Here is a 15,888-nt window from a genome sequence, read left to right as displayed (position 1 = left end):
TGGTTTGAATAATTTGCCTGAGCAGTGGAAGACGGCACTATCGTGCACCCAATCTTTGCACAGAAACTCTTTGATACATCAGTTGTATAAATTATACTGTCTATACGAAAATAGAGACTGAACACATTCTCACGGTACATGAAAATGTAAAGGCGTTTAAAACAATAACTTTTGTATGTAGATATAAGGTCGGCTGTAATAATACTGCTATTATATACTTACATTTATAAATAACACAATAAGAACGAATAATGATCAGGCTTATGTAAACATACTCAATTAGAATTTGTTACGCTCTCATTAATTACATTTATTTGATTCCAACACATGGACACGTTTAAACATATTTCACTCTCTTGGTCTTTTACTAAGTTAAGTACTGTTTAGTAAGGGAAGTACATATTTCAATTAAGTTATATATAAAAGAAAATCGTGTTATCTACACTAATTATAACTCAAGAACGGCTAAATAAATTTTACTGTGATACTTAGAACCAAGAGACATAGGATACTTTTTTCCCGTTTTCCCGAAAATTCTACAGGAAGATGAAACAAGTAATACATAAAATATTTGTATATGTTAAAAGATTTTAATGTGTATATTCATTAAGAATGAAAGTGTGTAAATCAGTTTGATCTGTCGTCAAAAAGGGGAGAATTCCCAATTACAATATTTGACCCAAACAAACAAACATGCCAAGCTAAATAAAATCGTTTAAAAACAGGATTGCGCGTCCGAAGTCGCGATGAGAATCTAGTATATATAATAAAGTATTGTTTTTCCAGTCATTGATAAGTTAAACAATATGTTAGTAATATTTTACACGACAATACAATTTCCGTGTAGGGGGCGGACGTGTTCTACCGTTTCATGTAGTCACTTAGCTTTTTACGACAGCGCTGAAACATCACATTGGAAGTGTGTCACCCGTGATGTAGTTTTACAGTCGTCAGCGACTTTTGACTGGATCATCACTATGTTTAACAGTCTATGTCTAAAACAGTCAGTCACATACTGTAAGGCTAAGAACCTACGCGTTGAACTAATTTACAGATAACACGAATTGCATATTATGTATTAGCCGAAAAGTGTTGGTTGTCACCTTACAAAGTTATTTACCAACCAACTTAGTTCATCCAACTGCTTAAAAATAACAAAACGGCTGTGAAATTCAGCGTTACATTTATATTACGAATAGAAAACGTTGATTACTGCTACCTTTCTAGCCATCTCCTGAATTATTGTTTGTATTTTACCAATAACAGAGTAAGTAGCCTTATGTTCTAAGTTAATCCAGCCTGTAGGTATACAGGTAGGTTGATTGGTAATACAATATCACGTACTAAATTGTCTAATTATCTTGACATGACAGCTGCATTCTGTCTGGACTATATTTAGCTGAAGAATATACAGAATCAATATCCATATGTCGAGTAACTTGTACTTGCTTGTACTCCAGCTAATGTACCAATTAATATGACAAGTTCTGAGTTTCTTTACATACCATGTTCACTAAGTTTCATAAAAATATCCAAAATACACTCACATTGTTCCAATACTTAAACTCCTTGAAAAAAAACCTTAATCTTCTTTCCTTGTTGAATTTCAAATTATTGTTTTTACTTTCAAATTGATTTCCTTGCGTCTTATTCATTCATAATTTAACGCAGATACTTAATATTGTTTACTGCATTCTCCATAACTTAAGGTTTGCAAGTATACATACGTACATATATATTTTTGATTTACAAAGCCAAATGTCGCATATAAAGGCCAGCGTTCGAAGGTCGGAGCCTTGTACCTCGAGCCTCGTTATAGCTGCTTACAAAATGTAGATGTTGTACTTTCACTGACAAATAAAATATTTCTATGAATATAATTCTGCATTTCATCTTCGACTTGCATATTGAAGGAATTGGTACAGTACTAGGAACATATAAATGAGTGGTGTCGCAAACACACAAGGAATGTACCTTTCTATTTCCGAATATAATACGTTTCCATTACACGAATTGGTTGACGAAGAACTTTTGTTTTTTAAAAACTTCTGGCTTTGTACCGCGCGAGATATAAATAAAAAAAACAAAATATTTCTGTAACTGACTCTTGTAAATAGATGATGGTTGTGAACAGTTGTAGTATCTTTTTTACCGGGAACCTCTATTAACATCTGTTTCAAAAGCTTTGTGCGAGACAACTTTGCTTTTCTCGGAAGTCTTGATTCCTGTGGTCTGTGACAACTTCTTTCTAGTTTTTAAATCCATATTTTCATTTGACTTTTTACTTCCCTTTTCTGTGAACGTTGTTTAGTTCATTGTCAAGAAATTACAAGGCAACAGCTCGTAAATAAAAGACATTGCATGGACATTTTTCTCATTTTCTATATGATATACAAGAAGATAGAGAACAAAGTCAGGAGGGTCAGTTAGTACAAAATAATAACGTAAAAAGGAAACGAGAAAACAAACATACTAAAACATTAAATCATCGTCTGCTACGCCGTAGCCGGTGCTACGTCACCCGCTACGAATCGCTACGAATTGTTTAAGCGGCTACAAGATACTTTCAACTTGATTTATATGCTAGTGAAAGTACCATGAAATGTGTCTTTCATATTGATGTGCACAAAAAATATATTTGTTTAGAAACACTGTTGCGTGTTGAACTCTTTGCGGTTTGTTTGTCATGGAAATATTTTTAAAACCTTTCTCACGTGCGTGATATTTCCCTCAAATCTCACGGGAGTTCAACATTTTCCGAATTGTGTCGAGTTTTGTGGTCGGTGAAATCATAAATATAAGATTTGGTATACTAGAGTACACATAGAATATTTATAGATTACACGTAATAGTAATAGTTTCATTACCTACTTTTATAAGAGAAACAAACTACTTAAAACTGAAAAAGAAAAGATATTTAAATCCAAGTTATGATTTAAAGTTGACATTAATATTTATTGAGATAAAGAAAGTAATTGGTACTTATTTGAATAAGAGTTGCGTTGTCGTCGGTCACGTAAGCACTCGAATCTAATACTGGCAGACAGTGAACAACTATCGTCTCACCACACAGTTCATTTGTTACTCCCACAAAGCACGTCAAAGAACGTACTTCGTCAGTTTCACGTGCGCCGTCATTCATCATGACAACGGATCCGTCTATTTACATACCCAGGCGTCACAAGTAACATTACGTACGCAGAAACGCCTCAATGGTGGGACAAGACGACCCTTCCGATCACGAATATTCTAATGCAATTCTTATATCGTGATGTTCAGTTGAGAATTGTAAAAGTTTAAAGTTGACAAACTTCCCCACTAGTTACATTATTAAAAGATCGTTAAGTAACCCAATCAAGAAACTCATTCAATATTATAAACAGACATCTTTTATGCACAGAACACAAGCTCACACTTAGTACACGTCTGCATTGTTGAATAAATCCCAAGCAATCATCGTGCGCTGCATACGATACCAATTCCTACAGTAATCTAAAGAAGTGCCTGAATATTGCTCCTCGCGACTGATTTACGCGACCGACGCGGCGACGACGCCAGCGCACTAAGCAAATCAGCCTCACATCCTATCTCAATTTAGTCTCAACGAGTAGGTGGCACAAACTATGTGTAACTCACTGGAGCAAGCTACCTCTTGCTTTGGATGAATGTCAGTGGAGTATTTAGTATCGACTTTATGTATGTGGAGCACTTACCTAAAACAGAAGGTTAGTAGTGCGTGCCTATGCATAGTTGCGCGATTACTGCGGCGAAAGCGATATCGATTTAGAACTTAACCTATTTTATATTAGAACAAAACAAAAACTCGTCTGGTAGCTTACTATTATGCTTATCCAGTTATTTTTATACATGACCGAAAGTGCTTCATGAATGTAGTAATACAAATGAAACTCAGCCTGTGCGGCGGAAGCCGAGCTTATTTGGCGTCGGCTCTCGATATTAAATAACTTCGGAAGGATCGCCCCCGCATCGCCCTTGAAGGCAGGGAGCCGCTGAGTGGATGGGCAAAGCCAAGTGTCACGTCGAACGGTTTTTTAAGTTGTTACAATAGAATAGACGCCGTTTTATATTAGCTCTTAAAAACACCTTCCTTAACAATATACAAATTCATAAAGAAGCGTTGTCTTCTGGAAACAAGTAAATATATGTGTATGTACAAATATATTGATAAAGATAATGAGTACCTATTATACGTAAATTGATAATATAATATTAAACACAAACCAATCCGAGTACGTAACGTACAGTAGGTAATCATTAAACTGGTTATTAACGGGGCTTATTGGATTTGATTTTGTATTATATTGGGCGGGATAGCCTGCTGCACACTGAAACTATATCTTGTGTATATGTACCTGAGTACTAATTTACAATAGGACTCATTTCAAATGTTACTGTTACACTAGAAACTTAGTACAGTCGAACTCCCATCAGTAACGCATACATACTTATTGTCGTGTTGTTAGATGTTGCATGTTCAAGTAGATGTAGTCTAGACTGTCTGTGTTTGTGAGTAGATCAGATATTGTTTATAATCACTGTTACTGCGCTACGTGAATCAATTTGCTTGCCCTTTTATCTCCATCCAGCAGCAATGAGACATAAATATATCCATGATACGTAAACACATACACCGACTCATTGAAACCGCAGGTGCTTTATCAAAATTCAATCATCAGCTATCCATCATTCAGAAAATCTGAATTTAAGAGATAAATATTGTGATTATTAACAGCCTCGCTTCTCTGTTGCTTACTTTTATATATATTTTGTCTTCAGTCACTGGAAATCTGAATTTAATAGTATATTTAAAAAAATGTGTTTTTTATCACTATCATACAAATAAGTTGTTGGGGCTTCCCACATAGTAATCCGAAGATACTTGTAATGGGATGAACCTCGTTCCTCCTCGATCTATTAACAATTGTACACATTTCGATAAGTCTAATCTAGTCATAATATTTTTCAATAAAGATTGGTAGTTCAGAAAAAGAGTAAACTTTACGCTACAACTCTATGGAATTGTTGAACTACCACCCAACTTCCCTCTAAGCATTACATTACCTTTGTACACGCCATGGAAAGTGACTGATGTCTCACGTAATTCATCGACAACATTAGCCGCCTCCTCCATTACTATGTGACCCCGATACTGTGCAGTTACAGAAACTAATGACGCTGCAATTACGTTTAAACTTAACTTAATTGAATATACATAAGTGTAACAAAGCACACAGAAGTAAGCGAGTCTTTTTTTATTATCGAGCAATTTCTAACATGTTTTTATGTTTTAGCTCAACTTGGAACTGTCCGATCTACTAGCAGAGTACTCTAGAAACGGTGTACCGGACCTGAAAGGATTCTGCATAGCAAACATACCCGATGAAGCCTTCGAGTTCCTGCAGTGGGCTGAGAAGCCACAGAACTTGGAGGAGTTCATCGATTGGAAAAGTGAGTACCTTTTGCATTAATAATAGAAATCTTTTTATGCGAGTAAGGAGAGGGAATTGGCGGTGTATCGTCATTCTTGTCATTCCCAAATGATGAAAACATTTTGTCGTCACTCGCTTGCACCGCGCTCGCAGTTCCCATGAAAGTTGGAAAGTGTTTTAGTGGATCGGTCGTCAGTTTGTCGAGTGTTAGAGTGATTTCGCAGTCCGACAAAAATGCTGTGAGTTCAACTAAAAAATGTTTTTTTGGATTTTTACACGTCTATACATTCGATTCGGTATTTAAAAACTTACTTCGACGAGATTATTCTGAGCATCGAAATTCGATTTGATTTTCACTGAATTACACATTTTGTTATCTGATTGTAGCCGAATTTACTTTGATTTTACGCATAAACTGCGGATATTGTATAGGTATGATAAAAATATATTCTGCGCTAACATTTTATGATCGAAAATGTTTCGACTATAGTGGGTAACTAATATAATAAACTCTACAGATAGTAGAACAAAACAGCAACCTTGTCGATTTATTATACTTTTTACGTAGGAATAATTTGATTATGCATAAAGAACTTACTTTAGTATATGTGTATTATACTGTTTACGGTTCCAACCGCGAAACGAAGCCGCAAATAATTTACTGTGAATAATTTCAGCAATAATGTACACCCCATCATAAGGTTACGAGCTTTCATAGCTCGTAACGGATGGTAACTTGGCGTCATTAGTCAATAGTTGGGTTCACTCGTAACTAGTTGTGGGGACTTGTGGAAATTACACGCATACCTACTTGGCTATAAATAAGAAATGCCCTAATAAGTTTTAATTGTGTTGGTATGCAATAATTATGTAACAGTATATAGTATAGTTTTGCTTTAGAATCTAACGTGGCATGTGGAAATTATTTACGTATTTACAAATTATAACGGTACTGATAGCATTATTATATTACGTAACGTAAGCTAATAAATAAATATGTGAGTTTGCGTACAAATAGGCAACAATACTGTGTAATTGACTATAACTCTGTGCAAGTATCGATAGATCTTGGCGCGCGCGGCGGTGGGAGGGCTGCGATTAATGGCTTCACTCCGTGACCCACTAACATATGCAATCGCGCACTTCACACTCATTACCCTCCTGATATTATTCACCATATCTTGTTGTCAAGCAGTTCCCTTTTACTATTAACATAACTATGGAGGTAAACAGTGTTCGATAGCATCATTACAGACCTTCAATTATGATATTTTTAATTGTTTGAGTCAAAGCACTAAAAAGTTTCAAATGCTTGAATTGTTTGTCTGTATTTAATCTGTAAGTATATGCAATCATATAACTTCTTCAAACTGTATTTGATTAAATTATTTCTATGATCCTAAAATCTAAGAAAATCTGAACTATTCTAACAGCTAATTTCCTGTCACTGATTGAGTTAAAAATGCAGCAGTATTAGCTCAAAGTTGCCAAGAGTAGGATGCAACTCTTCGCCGAAAGTTACATGGCAAAGCGAACGGGTACTAAGAGAGAACTTCCCAAGTTTTGAGTCAAACTTACGAGTCGTGAAATAAGTATACGAATAGAAAATGATACTTGTTGTTATACTATCTTTATCGCCATATAATATTGGCTGGAAAATGCGACTTACATACACATTTGTTTGGCTCCATATTGATACTATGATGATGATAAATAAACAGCTTTTCTTTGTGTTCGAAGTTAATAAAAAAAACATGATAAATATTATAAACCGCAACAGATTTGAATGCAATTTGTTCGTTAAACAATAAAGGTATAACATTGTCAAATATAGAAAAGCGTGGGTAAAAACTTATATAAAAATACCATAAAATATTGCGCTTGTCTGTAGCCGCACATTCCAACCGTCTCGAGGTGAGATGAAAAATAGTTATATCGAGATTTTTCATTCCAATGCCGATTTTATTTAAATTCTAATATTTACGAAGCACAAAAAGTTTCGTTCCAGTTAAGCTGGCACGTGTAGCCGGAATAGAACGGAGTGGACTAACCCTCAGTAAAACACTGAGTGAGATATTAAATAAATAATGCAATGACAAATATAACGTTTTATAACCCTTTCTCCGAAACGTAGGTAGTAGGCACAAATATTTTAACACACATTTAGCCTGATGTGTAATAAATTGTTAGTTATAGCCTCTTGTTTAGTGTGTATCAACAATTCTAACTTACTATAACTATAAATGGAAACATAAAGACAAGATGGTTAACAACTTGACTTGAAATCAAGCTCAATATTTTATTATTGACAGTGGACCTTATAGAGAATGGATCAAAGAGGTATACTCATTAATTATAATTCAAGTTCAAGTACACACGTGCAATTCTCATTGATACCCATCTTGGATGGAACAGCTTTGTGTAATACTAACGTATTCAGTAAGTAAGCAGATACACGTGTCGTCGCTACAGATGCATGGAGCGCTCCTTATACGTTTACCGCGAACCGTCTACTCTGTTAATTCCTTTAAATTGTTAAATTGCATACATTTAACTAAAATTTAATTTAGCTGTAGTATATTACTTACAGTATACAAATTCTCTAAATTAAATAATTTTATTATTGCAACGTTTTTGCAACGTCTCGCCTTTTATTTCCAAAGGGGTAGACAGAGGTGCACATTAAGCACGAAGCACGTAATGCCGCTATACCATCACCATTTGTGTTATAAGTATCATGTAATATGGGGTGAGCCTATTGCCATATTATGGGCACAATTCCAGAGAAAATTTCGGAAAACCGAAAAAAAGCCCAGTAATACTTTGCCCGAACCGGGAATCGCACGCGAGAACCTTTGTCCGGCAGTCGCTCGTGCGACCAATCGACCAACGAGGCAGTCTTTATCATTGATATTATCATAATTACAACAGCCATACTAGTGGCTAATGGCGCCAATTTTATTCTTCCTCAATTTTCAAATTTAGTAGACTTCTTTCAAAAGTAGCTAACTCTGTGCCTTTCTCAATTAAGGGTCAGTCAACAAAAACGGTCAAAATCCCGGCCATGGGAAAACTAATATATTTTGAAAGTTCGAATCAGAAACACCGTGTTGTATTTTATAACATAATACATATTGTATGTAATAATCATGAGTGTTCCTATGCGATGCCTCTTTTAAACTTGACGTGGGTTTAAGCTGATTTGACACTTCGCGGCAAATAACTTCGATTTAATTAAATAATGATTTTGTTACGGTCGATGTTTGTTGTCGTTTATCCCAAATGATTTGATTTGAGAGGTAGTGCAGGTGTAGTGCTTTTAAACCAAAATTGTAGACATAATTATCATTTTACACTTCGTACCCGATTCCAAACTTATCTGATTATTATTGTTACTTTTACATAAAAGTAAATGCATTTCACAAATTGTATAAAGTAACAAAAATATTGCCGCCAACCCCCATACCCCAACCCCGAGCCACCTTTAACTACGGCCTCATTTTTTCTAATACTCACAAAGCCTTCGAAAATTATACACTAAAACTTTCCTCGTGAATTGCTTCGTGTAATGGTGAAAAATTTATAAAAATTGGTTCGGTATTTTTATTCAGTGTAGTCTAGCATACATACGTGCGTGTGTAGGTAAGTAAGTACAATGTTTTAGGCTGTGTGTGCTGTGAATGCGGTGATCACATGAGCACGCGCAGATCCCCCGCGCCACGTTCACACGGCGGGTGTCTGTCACGGTTCCAACATATTATAAACATGTGTATTATAATCAGTAAACTATTATTTATAAACGGGCTTTATTGACTGTCGTTTTTATTTTACTTTTCGATGTCCTTTCTGTACGTTATTATAAGTTTTCTATCGATTCTGATGACTGTTTATGCACACCGGTAAAGTTGAACTAGCAGCACAACTTAACCACTCGTTGCCCGTGGACGTGGTTGTCGTGGACGTCCGCTTAACGCAGTTTTAACTCTTAAGGTACCGATTTCCAATGTATGGTCACGTTAAAAGAAGGGTTATTTTCTTAATTTTAATATGTAATAAACACTACGTATAAATAAGTGATTTGTCACTTCCGTGATTAGTGATAGTGATATTCAGAGGGATGAAGACTGTGGCCGTCGTTTGTAGGGACTTTGTCGATGTACCAAATTTTATATAGCATACCTGAGTAATTGTGAATTGATATGTTGGTTAATTGTAGATACTAATTTTACTTGATCTACCGAATTACAATAAATCAAACAATAAATGTAGATGCAGACAATGAAGGCGAAAAGATTTCAAGGGATTTGGAAACATCTATCCCAATTATATCCCCTCGCAGGGCAATATTCAGATCTCCATAGGATAGTTTATTGCACAAGAAAACTGATGACTATAATAACCGCACCTTTAGCGGCCATTAAATTAGGGTGATTTAAAGACGAACGGCGTCATCTAACAAAACCGCGAATGAAAAATTAAATGAATCATGACTACTTTTGACACAAAAAGAAATATAACTCCCATTTACTACCACAAAGGTTTCTGACACGACTTATTTAAATTGTATTTGTAGAAGGCCGCTCCGCTTTGTTGCGGTAATGTGCAAAGGGTCGGCTTAGACTCGCTGGGCTCGCCCTGCCGCGGCGCGCTCGTCCCGCTTTCTTGGCCCCGCCGCGCGTCGACAGAAGCGCCGACCGACTCGGTAGAAGCGACAAATTATGACATTCCTGTTACTTTAATAAATAGCCCGCTCTTTAAAAGCATTCATTTTGACCCGTTACTTTTTACATTGATCTTCTTATTCTTCTTTTTAAAGAAGATCTTGAATCGTCTGGAACCAACGTTACTCGTGGTTTCATGAATGTCAATTTAATCTTTGCTTGTAAACAAGTTTGTAAAGTATGCATGAAACTTGTTTATTTTATACGATGACAAGGGTTGAATAAATTACATTCCTAGACATTCATGCGAATGAACAGGTATCTAAGTAGATACGAAATAACAATTGAAATAAGTGTGTAGTCCAGTATTTACGAGAAATATTCACATTGAGGGATTCCGATGTGACGCCGACGACGACACTAGAAAAACACGCAGGGCAATATTTTAGTGCCGCGGTCGCGTGACTAGAACATATATACCGATGAGATTTTAGTAATGAATCGTCCACTCCACTTGGTTACATGCGGAACGTTCCTTATAATTAGATACCGTCGACTACTGGAATACCTTCACCTTTATCTTGTAATTGGAATATATGTATGAATGAATGCTCTGTAGGTAATTCCTGTAATGGTTTTATCTACTTATTTCGTATAAAAGATTTTGTATCTAATTACCTAATTATAGGTAGTAGGTAAATTTAATGATTGGATGGAGGGCTATTTGATTACAGGTATTATTAAATTCACGTACGATTTACAACTAAAATGCAATCGTATTTTCATATGATCCGTATTTTTTTTTCTGTGAAAACATAATAAAATACAGCTATCAGGTAAATTCCATATAAAATCATTGCCGCTATTTTTACAAACAGGAATCGAATAACCCTGCACAAAATATTCGTATCTCATATTTACACTTGGTAAGCCAATAATTATTGTGCAACTCGACTAAACAAATATAAAAAACATCGTTTACATTTCAGTGTTTAACAAAATGTTATTAAACACTGAAACACATAGTGTTTTTATTTGAAATAGTTACCTTTTAAGTTAATTCAAAATCTGTGGATCGATTTAAGCTTTTGATTGAAATCCACGACAATGAAATATACGTTAATTAATTAGGTTTAATTTCGACCGCCAATGAATACCAGTGACATTGAGGAACACTCGTATTATGCCTAATTGCTAATATGGCTACCAAGGGAGTTTCAAGTATTAGATTATCAACTGTATTCAGCGATAGAGCTGAAGGTACTGCTCATACTCATTTCGATTGCTACAGATTCTGTAGTAAATGAGTATGAGTTCCGACACACGTACTAATCTGTAGTACAGATTAACACATGTGTCGGAATATGGCTAAAAATTAACATATTCGAATCGACAGCGTGCGATTTTTAGACGTGCTACCAGTGGTACATCTAAACAATTAACTACTACATACTTAATACTAGCATGCCTATACCTAGCAAATGTAAACTCTCAAGGCTCAAGAGCATGCTCGTATTGAGCACATTCATACTCATTAGAACATTTTTTAACATGCTATTTTATGATTAGAGCATGTGTAACATGGCATTTCCGCCAAATCACGCTTTTCGATGGAAACGAAAAAAGAATTAGATGTTTGTTTAAAAATACGTGTAATGCATTGCCATAATAATTACAAATATTCTACTTTGCGTGTACACTAATTGTATTATGACAAACGTATCGTTGTTAATTAATAAAACATTATGTAATTATTAAAAAAAGATAATTGCAATAAGTAGAAAATCCACAAGTAGGTTGTGGTCATCATATATTTATTTTTAAAGTCTACAAAACAGAAGTGTTTGAATGAACGTTAAGGACATACAAAACACGGTAATGACCGTTGTTGACAAAACAGCTTTAATATTGCTAATTGCTCAAAGCTTGGAGCAGAGGGCGCCAATAGAGAGAGAGAGTAAGTAATATGTATTCATTTTATCAAGATGGAAATAGAAATAAAACAACAATTTTACGTAATCAACTTTATTTGAAACGTTACGAAAATTGGTTATTACGAATTATACGTAACTACCTGTCCCGGCGAACTTCGTACCGCCTTAGCGTAGCAATGATGCTCTACTTTATTTTGTATAGCTGACCTATCTTAGGTATGAGTACCTATTCAATTTGAACTGATAGATAGATGAAAACGATAGTTAGGAAACACAGAATAACATATACAGAACGCGGCAAAATTATGTCAGATCAAAGTTAGCGAATTAAATCGGAGTAAGCCTAAAGCAAACGCGACTCGCCGATGGCCTACGTGCGACCCTTAACATCTGTCACTTTTTATTTATTTCTTTTATTAAATTTTGTCAATTGACAGGAGTCACCACTCCAAAGAGTATTATAATAAGAATAGGTCGCCACACCTTGCAATGTGGACACACAATATTCATTAGTCCAATAGCAACAATTTGCTCTGAACTGTAATCACTTGCCACATGATAACTAAATGCAGCTCTGTGGAGATAAAACACAACATTTCTATCTTGATATAGATTCCGTTCAAGTTCATTTCGCGCTTCGCGTTGCTCATCAGTTTGATTTGCTCTTATATTTCTTTGACTTGCTGTATTTCGAGCTAAGCTTTCGGCCTAAGCTTGTACGTCTGGTTGGTAGCATTGTTAAAAACGAATATCCAACTGAAAATAAAAAGCTCTCATACATTTTCTGTATAACTATGTATACCAAATTGTACTATTGTGTAGTCATCAAAAGTTACTAAAAATCAATATGAAGCTGTGAACTGGGAATCGAGCGATCCAATGCCCGTGCCACCGTCAACGAATTAAGAAAATCTCTCAGAAATATTGAAAAATATACATTTCTATGTATCTGCTTAATGCACTTTTCAACCTTTTCAATAGATTTTAAAAAAATACAGAAAAGTGTTTATTCACTCTTTTCAAATAGTCTATGCATAAATGTCAATCATTATTTAGAGTATTTGACAGGATGGACAACATATGTTTGACATGTACAAATGAACATTTTATTGAAAATGATTCATCCTTTTGTGTATTCATCTTTCATGTAATAATCACTGGTCTACAAATGTTGACTTTAAAAAAGTATTCTTCGAACAAAGTCGTTTTTTTTATTTATTTTCACATGCTAGTAACGAAAACAATAATTATTTAGATAAATTAGTTTCCATTTATTAGAAACGAAATGATGTTTTTTTGCCACTCAGCCAATTTCTCAAACCTGTAGCACACGGATTGCAGCAGAAATGTGGAACCCAGCTTTTGTCCTGGTGTGATATGTCTTTGTTAAAGTAGTAAGAATAGGCTTTTTTATCATAGGCGATATAGAACACCTTTGTTTACTAAATATCACCTCTCCGCAAATGTAACAAAAATAGTCGGGATTATTTACACATTTCCAAGACATTGTTATAAAATAATTTTTAATTTCACTTTTTTTCACTTTTAGCACATTTATTATTCAGTAATACAGAACAGAGCACTAAAGTACGATATTTTTAACATTTGATGCCAACTAACAAAGTTAATCGTAAACATTTGGGAGATGGGGTATCTTGAAAACTTAAACTAATAAATTACTTTTACTTATCAAATCGTATTTAGCATGTATAGACAAGCAAAAATTAGTTAAAATTATTTCGGATACTTTTGCATTGTAGACTAGTGTTATGTATTCATCGAGTTTTCATTATTTTTAAGACGTATTCTGCTATTCAGGGCAGAGACGAATCCAATGAATCAAAAATCATGAAAATTGGTCCGGCAGATCTCGAGTTATAAGTGTTGAAACAAACCCGTCTTTGTTTTATATATATACACAATGTGATAACCAACTTTTTATGTTTAAATTAATCTCAAATATTACAATAATCACAGAACAATGCGTCTTTTTCATAATTAAATAAAATTTTAACCTTCTCCATTATACAATTAAATTCCACATTTTTATAATAATCAATAAAAACCTTTTTTGAGGGGGAAAATCATCCAATGACTTCTCCCGCCTTGGGTGAGGCGGGATCCTTCCCGACACGCATGTGTCAGTTTACAATTAGCTTTGCTGACGGCTGTTGCTGAAAGATCCGGCGAACAATACCAACCAAAAGAACATTTGGGTAGACCACACAAAATGCTCAAACTGTCAGAATATAATTTACTAAAAATAAAATGACTAGCAAAAGTCTCACACGGTCCTCAAACTAACAATTTTAAAAGGAAATATAAAAGGAAAATATATATAAAACAATGTCAAGTTATGTAATGTCAAATTGTATAAAAAATGTAACTATATGTTACAAACATGGATAAAATAAACATGTCAACAAGACCTGTGTGGACATTATAGCAGTTCATTCCCAAGCCTGACTATCCTCCACTAAGATAGTTATATAATTATTATATAAGGATATTAGCAAGGGTTATATGACTCTAGAATTATTAGAAAAATGTCGATTTATCAGTGAATTTTCTATAAATTTATTATTTATTGACGAAAACGCAGTTTGTTAAACTGCGTTCGGCGTCTGCGAAACTGCAAAACTTTTTTTTGGGCTTTCGATGACCTATTTGTTTAGCAATAGTTGTAATACTAATTAGTAAGATTGTAATTTTTTATCCGCTTAAAAAGATCGAATATTAACCGCTTGTTAGTTGTTACCAATTGTTTTGCCATTGGCGGAAATGCCCAACAATGTAAATTACTTTACGTGGCTATAAGAAACCAAGGAAGGCGCGGGGTGCGGCGCGTCATTCATTCAACGCAGTCTTTACGTCTAACGTCTTAAAGAGTGACAAATAATATTACATTATTCATTTTTGCTCGTCTTTGAATTCAGGAAAATGGTGGATTCATAATAATTACTCACTCTTTCTCCTTCACATTTACTTCGTGGCTGACCTCCTACGGTATGTAATCCGTATTGTTGAGTGCCCTCAATTTAAATTGTTTTTCAAGTAAGTAAATACATATCGTGGAAGTAATAACATCGTGCAACGTGGATAATAGAAGATATTTCTTGAACACTTCAGTCCTTTAACCTCTTCACTGATAAAAAATATATATTATTTTGCATTGACACTGCCATTTTAATGCAAATTAAATAGGTACTCGTGGCGCTTGCACACATTCCATAATCGCTGTAATTCAATTTGGCGACAATATATCGATAGAATATTGCGAAATCAGTAACGCGTGAGTACTCTCAATTTGCAAAAATGTTTCAAACGAAATACTTTCAACAATTTATATTAAATTCGTCAAGCGTCTGTCTATGTAGGTACGTACATTAACTCTGTGTCCCATAGTTAAGTACGCTCTGTTATTTGTGTTTACCCTTTATAAATATCTATTTTAGTCGGTTTTCGCCACTCTCGTGGGAAACCAAGCGTTCGCTATCGACTCCACAGCCGTCAAAACTGATTTAGTTTGGTACGAAGGTACCGTTACGCCGGTGACTACCCACTCATTAATTAAATTATTATTCTAATGTATTTCTTTGAACAAGACCATTGTAAAACGACCTCGACATGTACCTAAAATGAAAGAACTCTCTTATTTTCTGTTCCCTTGTAATGCGAGAACAAATTAAGAGTGCGGTAAAACAAAAAGTACGAAACCTTAAAACGTAATGGGCGATTTCATGTTTATTGAAATGAGCAATATTTGTGCGTTCACATCGATCACGTTTATTAGTAGCACGCGAGGCGTCTCGCACGCGAAATAACGCAACACCGCGCCGTGGC

At 34.9% G+C, this 15,888-nt stretch overlaps 1 protein-coding gene across 4 annotated transcripts in view; it reads left to right on the top strand.

The window, feature by feature from the left end:
- LOC118278615 (uncharacterized) overlaps window positions 1–15,888 on the top strand; it is an 89,796-nt gene that overhangs the window by 33,325 nt on the left and 40,583 nt on the right. For all 4 annotated transcript variants that reach the window (XR_004783925.2, XM_035598027.2, XM_035598101.2 and 1 more), the window contains exon 5: window positions 5,313–5,469. Coding sequence is in view for 3 of the 4 variants with exons in the window: in XM_035598027.2 (XP_035453920.2) it covers window positions 5,313–5,469 (157 nt within the window). In the remaining variant the exon portion in view is untranslated. The remainder of the gene's footprint in view (window positions 1–5,312; window positions 5,470–15,888) is intronic.

Source organism: Spodoptera frugiperda, chromosome 25 (genome assembly GCF_023101765.2).
Source record: "Spodoptera frugiperda isolate SF20-4 chromosome 25, AGI-APGP_CSIRO_Sfru_2.0, whole genome shotgun sequence".
NCBI classification, from domain to species: domain Eukaryota; kingdom Metazoa; phylum Arthropoda; class Insecta; order Lepidoptera; family Noctuidae; genus Spodoptera; species Spodoptera frugiperda.
The sequence above is the reverse complement of the archived record's forward strand: the minus strand, read 5'-3'. Positions and strand labels throughout refer to the sequence as shown.